Source organism: Canis lupus, chromosome 5, assembly GCF_003254725.2.
Source record: "Canis lupus dingo isolate Sandy chromosome 5, ASM325472v2, whole genome shotgun sequence".
NCBI lineage: Eukaryota > Metazoa > Chordata > Mammalia > Carnivora > Canidae > Canis > Canis lupus.
This window is the reverse complement of record NC_064247.1, coordinates 68310360-68323175: the sequence shown is the minus strand read 5'-3', so window position 1 is coordinate 68323175 and position 12816 is coordinate 68310360. Positions and strand designations below refer to the sequence as shown.

Here is a 12816-nt window from a genome sequence, read left to right as displayed (position 1 = left end):
TCTAGATCAAATCCTGGTGTCCTGTGATATTCTGAGGGGCTGTTTTGCCCCCAGGGGAGCAAAATCTTCCACTGAGTGAAAGGCTTCCGAGGACGTGAATGTAGGCGGTACACATCCCAGGCCATGTGAGGGGACACTGCTGGTCTCAGAAACTGGATCACTCTAAACCATGCTCAGCTGCCAGCTTTATTCAATCCCTAAATGTGGGTCCAGAGTGCTTCCCTCTACAAAACATCAGATCCTGGTAGAAACTGCTGAACAAAAACTAAGCAGCAGCAGCAGCTGCAGACTCCAGGTGAGGAGGTGGCGCCGTCACCCCAACACCAACGGGGGACTCAGGAGGCCCCCGCTCCCCTGCAGCGGCTTGACTGGTGCCCCTGCTTTGAAGCATAACACTGCCTCTTGGAGGGAATCCCAAAGACACTGACTTTCAGGACAGGGTCACCAGGGCCTTTCAACATGCCTTTTGGAATGATTTTCTAGCAAAAGCATAAACAGGAGAAACCACCATTCTGTTGTCCCCCCGACTCCAGAAGCAGAAAGGCCTGCAGCATGTTCTCTGCACCTCCCAGCTTCTAGCTGTGCAAGGCACCACTGGTCCAGGATGAAGGGCTCTCCGAAGGTGGGGGAGCAGCTCTCCTGGGCTCTCAGAAGCCCATGCGGGGCTTCTTCCGGTGTCGTTGAGAGCCGGAGAGGACAGGTGTCTGTTGCCTGGAGGGGGTGGCCTGGAAGCTGGAGGTCTGGGAAGACGGGAGAGCCGCACCTCTAGGGGGGTTCCTTCGTGGTGGCAGCTGGGTCGCACCACCCTGCAGGGTCTGCTGCCAGGAGGGCGTGGCAGTCTGGGAGAGGGATGAGGAGACCTCTCCTGGGGCATCCCCTTGGACTGGCAGCTTGGCCATATAGTCCCGGAGGGTCTGCTGCCGCTCTGAGGGGACACCCTGAGCCCACAGCTCCTGAGTCAACTCCTGGGAGGGTGGGGTCACCAGGGGTTGTGGCCTGGCCTCAGATGACGTCCGGTCTGGGCTGTGAGGGGGGCTGGTGGCATCTGAGAGGTCCAGGCGGCCACTGAGTGAGGAGAAAGTATTGGACAGCTGAGTCCGGCGCTTGTGCCGCTTAGGTGGTTTTCTGGGCCCGGAGCTCCTGCCCTGCTGCTTCTCCCACCAGGCAGCCACCTGGCCTTCCCAGGCTGCCTCCAAACGTGCACTAAGCTCATTCTCAGGGCCTGGCTCAGGGGCGGGGGGCGGCTCCGCAGAGGGGAGTGAGCCCAGGTCCCTCTGCTGTAGCAACCGTCCTTCAGCCATGGCTGCTCGGAGACCCTCTGGCACTTTCTGCTCCACCTTGCTTGGTTCCACCTGGGTGAGCAGACAGCGGTTGGAAAAAGTGGGTGCTGCCCACACAGGCGGAGTCGGGGGTACCTCCAGCAGGGTCTTTAGCCACCGGCTGCAGCAGGCAGTGGCTTGGGGAGTCCAGGAAGCTGTGGGTGCACGGGAGTGATGCCTGGGTTCTGCCTGGAGACGGAGGCGCTGGTAGAAAACATCCCCAGCCGCAGAGAGTTGGAAGAGTGACAGGACTGGCTCAGAAGCCGAGGACGGGATGGTGGCGGCCAGGCCTGGAGACAGGAGGGACAGTGACGCCAGGGCCTGGGGCGGGTGAAGCCCCCCCTAGGGCGAAGCCCCCCCTGGACCCGTTCCCCACCCCGGCGCACCTATGGTTGGTGCTTTCAGACGCTCCTGCAGCCGCCACTGACTCCTGGGCTCCAGCAGGGGGAATGCGGAGAGGGAGTCGCTACTGGAAGGGAGAGACTGGGGGGGCCCCGCCAGCCGGGGTACAGACGCCCCCTCTCCTGGAGGAAGGACACATGGCTGAGGCCCTGCCCACCCTCCCACACACTTGCCACCTGTGCCCCGAGCCTTACCTGCAAGGTGCAGCAGCTGCAGGTGCCCGCCCTGGCCCCCCAGGAGCAGTGGCTGTGGGTGCCCGGGGCGCGGTGGCGGCTGCAGCTGGGCCCACAGAGGAGCAGAGGGGAGGCCGTGGTCCCACTTCAGCATGGGCACCAGGGGGAGGCGCTCGTCCACCAGGTAGAGCGAGAACTGGAGACCCATAGGAGACAAGACATGGGGCGGGGGGGTGTGACCCAGGGGGGCCATGACCGAGGAGGGGAGGGATGTAATGGGAGAGGTAGGGGGACAGGATGGGTGGGGGGGATGTGATGGGGAAGTGGGGGGATGGGATGGTGAGGAGAATGTGATAGAGATGTGGGGGGGCAAGGCTAGATGAAGGGCTACAGTGGGGGTGAGTGGGGTTTCGTAGGGGTAGGCTATGACCCAGGGGGGCTGTGACCGAGGTGGGAGGTGGGGGGAGATGGTGATGGAAGGGGGCGTGACCAAGGCACAAGGAAAGTGTCTGATGGGACAAGCTGCTCTGCGTGGCCTTTACAGGGCCCTGTGTGGCTCCCAAGAGGAGTTCAAGTCCCAGAGCTGTCCCAGCACCGCAACCACCCTCACATCTGTTCTGTCCTGTGTAGGCACCCCACAGGAGCCACTGCCCTGGTGCATTGCTGGGAGCGGCCCTCAGGAGAGGCGCAGAGCAGTCTTGTCATACAGAGACCACCTGGCCTTCCCCAAACCCGCCCAACCCCGGAACCTGTGCTTGACACACACAGGCTAACACCCCAGGGCTCAGGGGGATGGGAGGCAGACCCTCAGACCTCTTCTTTTCCTGAACACACAGGGAAACTGCCCCACTTTGCACACATGCTCCCCTGACACCCCATGTCTCAGCTGTCCCATCTGACGCAGCGCACAGGGAAAGGAGGGAGAAGGCACCACTCACCTGGGTACAGATGAGATGGACCGTGGGAAGCAGAGGCTCAGGGCCGCACTTCCCCAGGTACTGGGTCAGCAGGACACGTTCCCCTTTCTGGCATGATGCTTCCGCTCCCCCACGGAATAGCAGCAGGCCACATCCGGGTGGGCCCTGGGGGAGAAACCTAGGTCAGCCCTCCCACAGCCTGGAGCTATGGCAGGATCCCTGCCTCCCCCGACCAGGCCCTCCCCCATGCATCTGCTCTGTCCCACTGCTAGGCCTGTAATGGTCCCCTCTGCTCACCTTAGTGTCAATCATTTTCACTCCCGTGCGGTCACCCACGGTCAGCACCCGGGGATGAGCAGTGAAGTCTGCCCAACGCCAGGGAGAGGGGTCCCAGAACACAAGGGTCTCGGGGTCCTTGTAGACTTGCTGCAGCCTTGGGGAGACAGGCCAGTCATGGGTGAGGAGATGGGCTGATGTTGGTGGGGGAGGCCGTGGGGGACACAAGGATGACCTGACCCAGCATGCAGGACATGCTGTACAGGGAGCACGGGCTGTGGTTCTAGGGTAGCTGTTTACAGCGGTGGAGGATTTTCACAGGTAAGGGACATTACCCATCCTGGGGAGTCCACAGACAGACGGCTCCAGAACGGCTGCAGACAGCCAGCTCCCCAGGCAGGTGAGGGCTGCAGGGCACAAGCAGGGTCAGCTGACCTGCCCCTTACCCACACCCATCTCCGTGCAGACCAGCCCGACTGAGCCCCTCACCTGAGGCTGATCCCTGAGGCCCCCTTCCCGACCTGCAGCACCTGGAGAGGGGCGGGGTGTCCCTGCTTACTGACCTTCCACAGGGCACAGTGGTAGTCAGAGCGGACAGCCAGCAGGGCTGAGGGATAGAGAGAGGCAGGGCCAGTTAGGCGGCAGACCAGTCAGGGACGGAGGCAGAGGGGAGGGAAGTATCCAAGGGACTCACATTCCCCTTGCACAGTGCAGGTCACCACCTGCCGGACAGGTCCTCGAAGCTGGATGTGGCCAGGGTCCCCAAGAGCCTGAGGGTCACCATCTGGGGTCAGATTGACCTCTTGGAAATCTGGCCCTCTGGCTAAGGATAAGCATATGAGCTCTGGTCACTCCCAAGTCCCCCGACATCATGCCATTCTCCTGGACCACGCCGAGAGCACCTCTTCCACCAGAGAGCCTCCTCCACCCCCTCCTGCCCCTGAGAAAGGATACAGAGCTTGTCTAGAGCACCTCCCGCCGGGTAGACCAACTGTCCAACCTGGGGCGTCTTGCCGGGCACCCAGGCCAGAGCGCCCCCCGTGAACGCATCATCCAGAAGCAGCTGCTCCCACCGCATAGCCAGCTCCTCATGCAGCAGCTCTCCCAGAAGGCTGGCCACTGACTTGCCCAGGACAGGGCCCCCAAGGATGGAGAATCGGCGCTGTCGGAAGCTGAGGAAAGCCCAGGGACAGCTGGGAATGAGAGAATAGCAGGAGATCAGGCTGTGGTGGTGAGAGAGAGAACAAGGTCCCATCCCAGGAGAGACCCAACCAGTAGATGCATTTTTTTTTTTTTTTTTTTTAATCAACTTAGAGTGTCTTCCATTGGGAAATAATTCTTCCCTACTCCCCAGCTGCAATGGCACTCCCATGTCACCTCTGGCCACAGTGATTGGCTCATGGAGGAGCCAAATACCCAGGCCAAGCCAACCACACCCTTCCCAGGACTTCTGCTGCTGCGTCAGGAAAAACACTGGCTTTTTCCTTGAAATCGTAAACCAGCTTCCTGCCACTTAGAAACAATCTGCCCAGGAATTAAGCCAAGCAAATTAGAAAATAAAGAGATACACCCTATTAACAATATTTGAACAGCTAGATGCAGTCACGCCGGCAGTTCATCAATTCCCTCTTCCACTTAGAGCTGGAGTTTGGTATAAGGAACCATGGCTCCTGACCACATGGGGGAGGGGAAACAACTGTGAGGGGAGCCTGGATTGGTGCCCCAGCTGCTTCCACATCACCCCAGCTAGGCCTGCCCAGACCGTCCTTTCTCACTAGCCACTTGCCCCCAGGGCTGGTGTCCACCGAGGTCCTGGAGTAGCCTCTTCACACTGACCACTGTCTTCTTCTTAGAACGACTCTGTGTGGAAAGGCCTTGTCAAGCTCGCACACCCAAGGTTACCCCGACAAGAAGTAGGGAACCCCCTCTCCGGGCTGGACAGGTGTCACTCACCCCTGCTCCCTCCAGTTTGAAATTCTCCAGCATCAGCTTCCCCAGGGGTGCAAAGGCTATGTCCCCATGGTCCCACAGGAACCGACTGAGCTGCAAGGGAGGAGGCCAGGTCACTTGGGAGGGCCCCAGCTGCACAACACCACCCACTATGTGTCTACTCACCTGTTCGGTAACATCCAGCACTGCCTGGGGCTTCCTTCGGAATGAGAAGCCTCCCCGGAAAAGCAGGTCCTGGGCAGTCACCCCAGGGTCCCAGGGATCTGAGGGAAAAGTTGAGGCCAGGAAAGGGGTCTGACTTGAGTGGAAAGGGCCCAGAAGTGGGGCCAGATGTCCCAGATGACAGGAGGTCACCAGCAGGGAAGAAGGACTTTGGGTGAGAGGTGGGGGACAGAGTGACATGGGGAACAGCTTGGAAGGGAGCCCCAGGGACCAAGATGCTTACCAGGACCAGGAGGCAGCAAAGGAAGAGGCCCCGGGGTCTCTGGCTCCCAGAGTAGGCCCGTGGCCAAGCGCGGCACCCCGTTCTGAAGAAACACAGACAGAAACATAGTGAACATACAGTCCTAGGCCAGGCGCAGGCATGTGTCTTTTTAAAATTATTTATTTCTTAAAGATTTTTGTTTACATTCATTCAATCATAAGAGACACACAGAGAGAGGCAGAGACACAGGGAGAGGGATAAACATGCTCCATGCAGGGAGCCTGACACGGGACTTGATCCCGGGTCTCCAGGATCACACCCTGGGCTGAAGGTGGCACTAGACTGCTGAGCCACCCAGGCTACCCTTTATTTTTAAATTTTTATCTTAAGTAGGCTCCACATATAATGTGGGGCTTAAACTCATGACCCTGAGATCAAGAGTTATATGCTAATACCACTGAGCCAGCCAGGTATCTCACATTTACTTTTAATCTGTAAGAATGTATCTTATCAACTCATTGGTACAAGTCATGCCACTTTGAAGCACTAGAGGCAAGGGGAGGCTCACCCCAGGAAACAGCTGGTTAAGAAGAGGGCTGGGAGCCTGGTACTAGTCCCGGCTTCCAACCTGCAGGCCCCGCCCCATGCCATCACCGGCTGCCCCAAGTGCCGCCTGATTCTCCCTTCTACTCAGGAGACCTGACTTACTCAGGGCACCCAAAGGCCACTCCACTCCCCAGTGCGGGGCTGGCCTAAGATAACTCAGCCTCAAAACTTGCAATCACTGGCAAGCTGGGCTCCCAGAGGGGACCAATTGGACATTAAGCCCTTCCTTGTCGGGGGACCCCACCTCACCCCTGGAATAATCCCAAGCCTGTCTCCAAGTGGGAGCCAGATGGTTTAGGCTTCCAGGGAAAGCACCTTGTCCTTCCTGTCCCAGGAGGCCTCTCCTCCCCTCCCATACCCTGCCTTCTCTCCCGGCTTCATGCCTATTGCGCTATTTGAGCATCCTCTGGGTTTCACGCAGAGCTCTTATCACACAGGGTGAGGATTTTATCCTTTGGTCACTTGTCTCATGGGACCTAACCCTAAGTTCCACAGTGCAGGGGATGCCTCCGACATAGTCACCCTGGATTCCCAGGCCTAAAAAGGCCCCCTGTACACTGTAGGGGCTGATCAGTGAGCATCTGCTGAGCAAAGGCAGGAAAGGAAGACTGAAGGAGAGGTGCTCCTGTGCTCAGGAAACTTTCTGCGGAGAGCAGGGTATCCCCTGCAAATGCAAGTGGCTCAACCTATGTCTTGGCATAGTGCCTATGTCACCCCACCCTGGCTCCTGATAATGGGTGTGAGTGCTGGAGAGGAGGGCCGGTGAAGGGGCCCTGCCAAGGCTCTCTGTGCCGTCCTCACCTGAGAGTTCTCGGGCAGGGTCAGTGCGTCTCTCCAGCTACACATGAAGGACATGTCAGGGACATTACTCAGACCAAGGGGACCAGTCATAAACAGTGTGGGGTGGAGAGAGCTAGGGAAATCCATCCTGGAAAACAAGAAGCACACGTCATGCCTTCGTAGAGACAAGAATCTGATCATGCCCTCCAGGGTTACTGGGAGAATGACAAATACCCTAACAAGAGCATATTTCATTTCAGGAGGTAGATAATAAGCAACAAATAAATATGCAGCTTACTGCCAGATATGAACAAGTGCTATATTAATGTCCATGAGGCACGGGATGGTGATGGGCAATGGCAGCCAGGGAAAGCCTTGCTCATTAGGGAGCATTTGAAGCCTGAACCCAATGAGGAACAGAACCATGGAGATGACTGAGAGGTGGGTTCCTGGAAGAGTGAATGGCAAGTGCAAAAATCCTGGGGCAGGAAAGTATGTGAAAAACAGCTAGGAGGCCACAGAATGAACAAGGTGGAGAATGGGAGGGGAAGAAGTCAGCCAGGCAGCAATGGGGCAGCTTCCTAGCTCTCCTGTGCTACAATCACACATTGTAGACTATGCACCCTACACCCCAGGCTGCATTCCCAAGACCAACTCAAGTTCCCCCAAAGCCAGGACAGAATCTTATTCATAGGTCTTCCCACTGTCAAGTACGGTACTTTGCAGAAAATACAATTGACCTTGCGCTGAATAATAATAAGTTTATGTCAAAGGGGAAAAAAATTTAAAAATAAATTTATGTCAAAGGGTTTTGCCAAACGCCAATTGCTCTAGAAAAATAAGCAGCCATACCATCCCTTTTATTTTTTTTAAAGATTTATTTATTCATGAAAGACAGAGAGAGAGAGAGAGAGAGAGGGAGGCAGAGACACAGGCAGAGGGAGAAGCAGGCCCCACGCAGGGAGCCCGACGTGGGACTTGGTCCCGGGTCTCCAGGGTCACGCCCTGGGCCGAAGGCGACGCTAAACCGCTGAGCCACCCGGGCTGCCCTCCCTTTTGTTTTATTAACCACAAGAATAACAGTTCGCTTTACTGAACACAGGCACCTGCCAGGCTCGGGCTACATGTCCATTCTCCTGGTGCCCCATCTTGGGGTTCAGGAGACTGAGGCTCAGCCAAGACAGCAAGCACCCCAGGGCCACCAAGCGTGAGCCCCCGTGCCATTCCCGGTCCAAGTGCTGAACCCGTCTGCCCTCCCGCATCCACAGCAGACACGAGCTTTCGTCTCGGTCCACAAAAATCTTCCCCCGCGCTCTTCGCTGGTCCAGAGCGCCCGCCACGCCGTCAGGGCTGCTGAACCCTCCCCAAACGCACGAGCAAGCGCGCGCGGCCCGGCGCGGCAGCCTCCCCGTCGCGCGGTCTCGGCCTGGCCTGGCCTGGCGGGCGGGCCTGCCCTCCGCTCTGCTCGCAGACTCGGGGCTCTCCTCCCGGGGCACGGTCGCAGCCGACGGCTTTCGGAGTTGGTGGTGCCGCGCTCCCGCCCTCACGCGCCGTGCTCCGGCAGAGCAGCAGAGGGCGGCAGCACGCATCAGGGGAGCGCTCGGAGGAGCCTCGGGCAAGACGCCGGGCCGGTGGTCAGGGCCGAGCGCCACCCTCGCGGCGGAGGCCGCGTCCCTCCCGCCCCCCGGCTGCGCTCCCCGCCTCGAGGAAGCCAGCGCCCTCCCCCCGCTCGGCGGGCAGCAAGCCTCGGCCCAGCACCCGCACCCTCGCCCAGGGCCCGCGCTGCCACGTGTGCCAGGGCCGGCGAGGCCGACACCCTCGTGCTGGGACCTGCTCCGGGGCCGCCGCGGGGCCTCGCTCTGTGCTCCCGCGGCCCGCAGACAGCGAGGGAACAGGCGCAGCAGCGAGCGCCCCCGGGACCCGGGACCCGGGACCCGGGACCACGGACCACGGACGGCGGCGGGGCGGGGGCGGGGGGGGTCTCCGGGCTTGGCCTCCGCGCCGACCGCTGCCGCCACGCTCCGCCCCTGCGCGGCCCCGCCCCGGGGCAGGGGAGCCGACCACCCAGTCGCACAGCGTGGGGGCCGCGGACGCGCGCGCAGGCCCAGCCCGGAGACCCCCCCGCCGTCCCGGCGGCGCGCGCTCTTACGTGGCCCGGGCCCGCTGCGCTCCTCGGGGACCTGCACCTCGCCGCGCCCGCGAGCCGCCAAGGAGCCCGCGATGGGACGGCGCCTCCGCCGCAATTAACGGTCTTCCGGGCCGTGCCGGAAGTGCTCCCTCCAAGGCAGGAAGTCCCGCCTCCCAGCCCGGCCTCCTCGGGCTCCCTAGAGCGCCACCGCCCGGGTGGAGGGGGAATGGGCGTGGAGGCGGCGCCCTGGTCGGTGAAGTATACAGTCTCAAGGGCCCATAGTGAAGGCCAGTTTGACGCGGGTTCGAATCCCATCTCTGTCTAACTTCCTAGATCACAGGCTTCTTATTGAGCGCTTAAAAAAATTTTTTTTTAATCTATTTTCTCATGAGAGACACACACAGAGAGGCAGAGACATAGGCAGAGGGGGAAGCAGGCTCCCTGCGGGGAGGCCGATGCGGGACTCCATCCCAGGACCCCCCAGGACGAGGACCTGAGCCCAAGGCAGACGCTCAACCACGGAGCCACCCAAGCATCCCTTGTAACAAAAGTATTAACTGAATTTATTCCACAAACACGCACTGAGCACCAATATGAGCCAGACACTGTATTAGTGAGTAGAAATCCAGTTAATTGTCCTCATACCCTATGAACCAGTCTTTACAACTAGGGTTACCAGCATCCGTAGAGTGCATGAGGCCCTCCCAGTGGTCAAGCAAGTACAGCTCTAGGCATTGCTTCTCAAATTCTAGCTTGCATCGCATCACCTGAACAGGGTGTAACATAGGTTTTAGGTGCGGTGGGACCTGATAATTTGATCTAAATTCCCAGGTGATACTGATTGTGCCTCCTGGGGCGCACACTTTAAGAACCACTGTGCAATCATAAATCTTACCATTATCTTAACCCAATACCTCTCAAAGTTGAGCGTACAACAGAATCTGGAGGGCTTGTTACACCAGTTTGCTGGGCCTCACTCCCAGAGTTTCCAGTTCAGGAGGTCTGGGATGTGACTCAAGAATTTGGCATTTCCAATGAGTTCCCAGGTGATACTGATGCTACTTGCTGGTCCAGGCACCATGCTTTGAGGCAATTGTTTTTTAAAAATCCATTTCCAAATTCTCAGCTTCCATCTATACAGTTTTATCTGGGAGGTGCTTGAGATAAGACAGTTGTCCTTCCACATTTTCTTTCTTCCACACTGTGGAGTATTGCCAGAATTGTGTGCTGAACAAAAAGCAGAGTTCCCACAGAAGAGAGTTCCCATTAGACTAAGAAAAGTGGGTTCAGTAAGAAATAGTGATGGAAGGACACAAAAGGAGGACTTTTGGGAACTGACCATACTATGTTCATGTCAGTGCTAGTTACATGGATGCGTTCAGAGTGTGAAAATTCATCAAATGATCTGTGCAATTTTCTGTACCTATGGTGTACAGCATTAAAGCAGCATTTTTTTAAAAAAGAAAATGTGATGCTTTATCACTTTGAAATTTCAACTCTAGGTTAGGCTGCATGACTTCTCAGCTGTCTTAGAAACAGAATGCATGGGCATCCCAGGGGGCTCAGCAGTTTAGGACCGCCTTCAGCCCAGGGCGTGATCCTGGAGACCCGGGATCGAGTCCCAAGTCGGGATCCCTGTATGGCGCCTGCTTCTCCCTCTGCCTGTGTCTCTGTCTCTCTTTGTATATCTCATAATAAATAAAATCTTTTAAAAAAATGCAGATGGCACTTTATGAGGGCAGGAATTCTTTTTTTTTTTTAATTTTTATTTATTTATGATAGTCACACACAGAGAGAGGGAGGCAGAGACACAGGCAGAGGGAGAAGCAGGCTCCATGCACCGGGAGCCTGACATGGGACTCGATTCCGGGTCTCCAGGATTGCGCCCTGGGCCAAAGGCAGGCACCAAACCGCTGAGCCACCCAGGAATCCCCCGAGGGCAGGAATTCTTCCTGGTTGGTCACTCCTGCACCCGAAACACCTGGGAGTGGATGCTTGGTGAGTACTTGAATCAATGGAAGGGGACATGAAATGAGATGTCCTTCTGAGAAAATGTCAACACGTTTACTAAAACTGAAAAAAAATAAAGTCAGACTGTTTCGGACAGGTAGTGATTCTGTTTTAGCTGATAGGTTTGATTAGGAGGGTAGGCTTTGCCAATAAGATTATTTGGAGGTGTATTTCATAAGTGGAATAGGTGAAGGTTGCATCTCCATGATTTTGGTGGAAACATTGGAAAGATGATTATAATATACAATAAGAAATTGCTGCTTTTGTAAATATTTAAACTTGCGATCAAAAAATCGAAGATGTATAGTTTTTCAAAATTGTTCTAAGGGTATATATATGCAAAAAAATTATGAAGACCATTATATGAGTTTCCCATTACTGCCGTAACAGATTGCCACAAACTTAGTGGCTTAAGATAGCATAATATTGGGGGTGTTTGGGTGGCTCAGTCAGTTGGATATCAGAGTCTTGGTTTCAGCTCAGGTCATGGTCTCAAGGTCCTGGGATGGAGCACTATGTTAGGCTCCACACAGTGGGGAGCCGGCTTGAGATTCTCTCCCTCTCCCTCTGCCCACCCCTCCCTCTAAAATAAATAGATAAATCTTAAAAAAAAAAAAAGACAACAGAACACTGTACAGGTTTAGAGATCAGAAGTCTGAAATGGGTCTCACTGAGCAAAAACCAGGGTTTTAGCAGAGCTGTATTCCTTTCTGGAGGCTCTAGGGGAGAATCGGGGTTCTTGCCTTTTCTGTCTTCTGGAAGCTGCCTGTGTTCCTTGGCTCATGGCCCCCTTCCATCTTTACAGCCAGCAACGGTGATGCCAACATTCTGATTCTGCCTCTGTCTCCCTATTCCCTATTTAAGGACCCTGGTGATCGATTACCCTAACACTAGCTCCCTTAAAAAAAAAAAAAAAAAAAAAGAGGGCAGCGGTTTAGCACCGCCTTCGGCCCAGGGTGTGGCCCTGAAGACCCAGGATCGAGTCTCACGGGCTCCCTGCATGGAGCCTGCTTCTCCCTCTGCCTGTGTCTGTGCCTCTCTCTCTCTCTCTCTCTCTGTCATGAATAAATAAAATCTTTTAAAAAACGAAAAGGCACCAGTGCAGCTCACCAAATCTTTACATGTGCAATACCCCCATAACCAGCACCCAGATCAAGATAAAGAATGCTTCTGGCACTCAAGAGAATTCCCCAGTGCTACTTCCCAGTCAATATCCCCTTCAAGAAGTAATCATGACTTTGACTTTTATCACTATAGATTAATTTTGCCAATCCAACAGATTTATATCAATACACTCATGTTGAATGTGATCACTTTAGTCTGGCTCCTTTCACTAGACATGCCTAGGAGACTCACTCATTTCATGCATGTGACAGTAGTTTCTTATTACTGAGTTATAGTTCATTGTTGAATAGTTCCCCATTTGTCCATGCAATTCCTTATGGGGGATGTTTCTTTTTTTTTAAATTTTATTTATTTATGATAGTCACACACACAGAAAAAGAGAGAGAGAGAGAGGCAGAGACATAGGCAGAGGGAGAAGCAGGCAAGCAGGCTCCATGCACCGGGAGCCCGACGTGGGATTCGATCCCGGGTCTCCAGGATCACCCCTGGGCCAAAGGCAGGCGCCGAACCGTTGCGCCACCCAGGGATCCCGGGATGTTTCTTTTTAAATTTTTATTTATTTATGATAGTCACACAGAGAGAGAGGCAGAGACACAGGCAGAGGAGAAGCAGGCTCCATGCACCGGGAGCCCAACGTGGGATTCGATCCCGGGTCTCCAGGATCGCGCCCTGGGCCAAAGGCCCGCCGCGCCACCCAGGGATCCCA

General features: G+C 56.0%; 1 protein-coding gene across 3 annotated transcripts; it reads right to left on the bottom strand.

The window, feature by feature from the left end:
* Positions 1–165: 165 nt before the first annotated feature.
* On the bottom strand, positions 166–9118 carry TAF1C (TATA-box binding protein associated factor, RNA polymerase I subunit C). 3 transcript variants are annotated; one of them, XM_025427001.3, is made up of 15 exons: positions 8997–9118; positions 6869–6995; positions 5483–5564; positions 5203–5300; positions 5041–5130; positions 4874–4947; positions 4042–4280; positions 3782–3898; positions 3577–3694; positions 3423–3494; positions 3109–3244; positions 2833–2976; positions 1916–2090; positions 1706–1843; positions 166–1609 (listed from the first exon to the last, which is right to left on the bottom strand). In XM_025427001.3, exons 2-15 carry the CDS (start codon positions 6992–6994, stop codon positions 648–650), a joined length of 2571 nt encoding a protein of 856 aa, XP_025282786.1. In that variant the 5' UTR covers position 6995; positions 8997–9118; the 3' UTR covers positions 166–647. The 3 variants fall into 3 exon arrangements, with proteins under 3 accessions (XP_025282786.1, XP_048966590.1, XP_035572105.1); XM_049110633.1 differs by lacking the exons at positions 4874–4947; positions 5483–5564; positions 6869–6995; positions 8997–9118 and having other exon boundaries at positions 5203–5252; XM_035716212.2 differs by lacking the exons at positions 5041–5130; positions 5203–5300; positions 5483–5564; positions 6869–6995; positions 8997–9118 and having other exon boundaries at positions 4863–4935.
* Positions 9119–12816: the final 3698 nt, after the last annotated feature.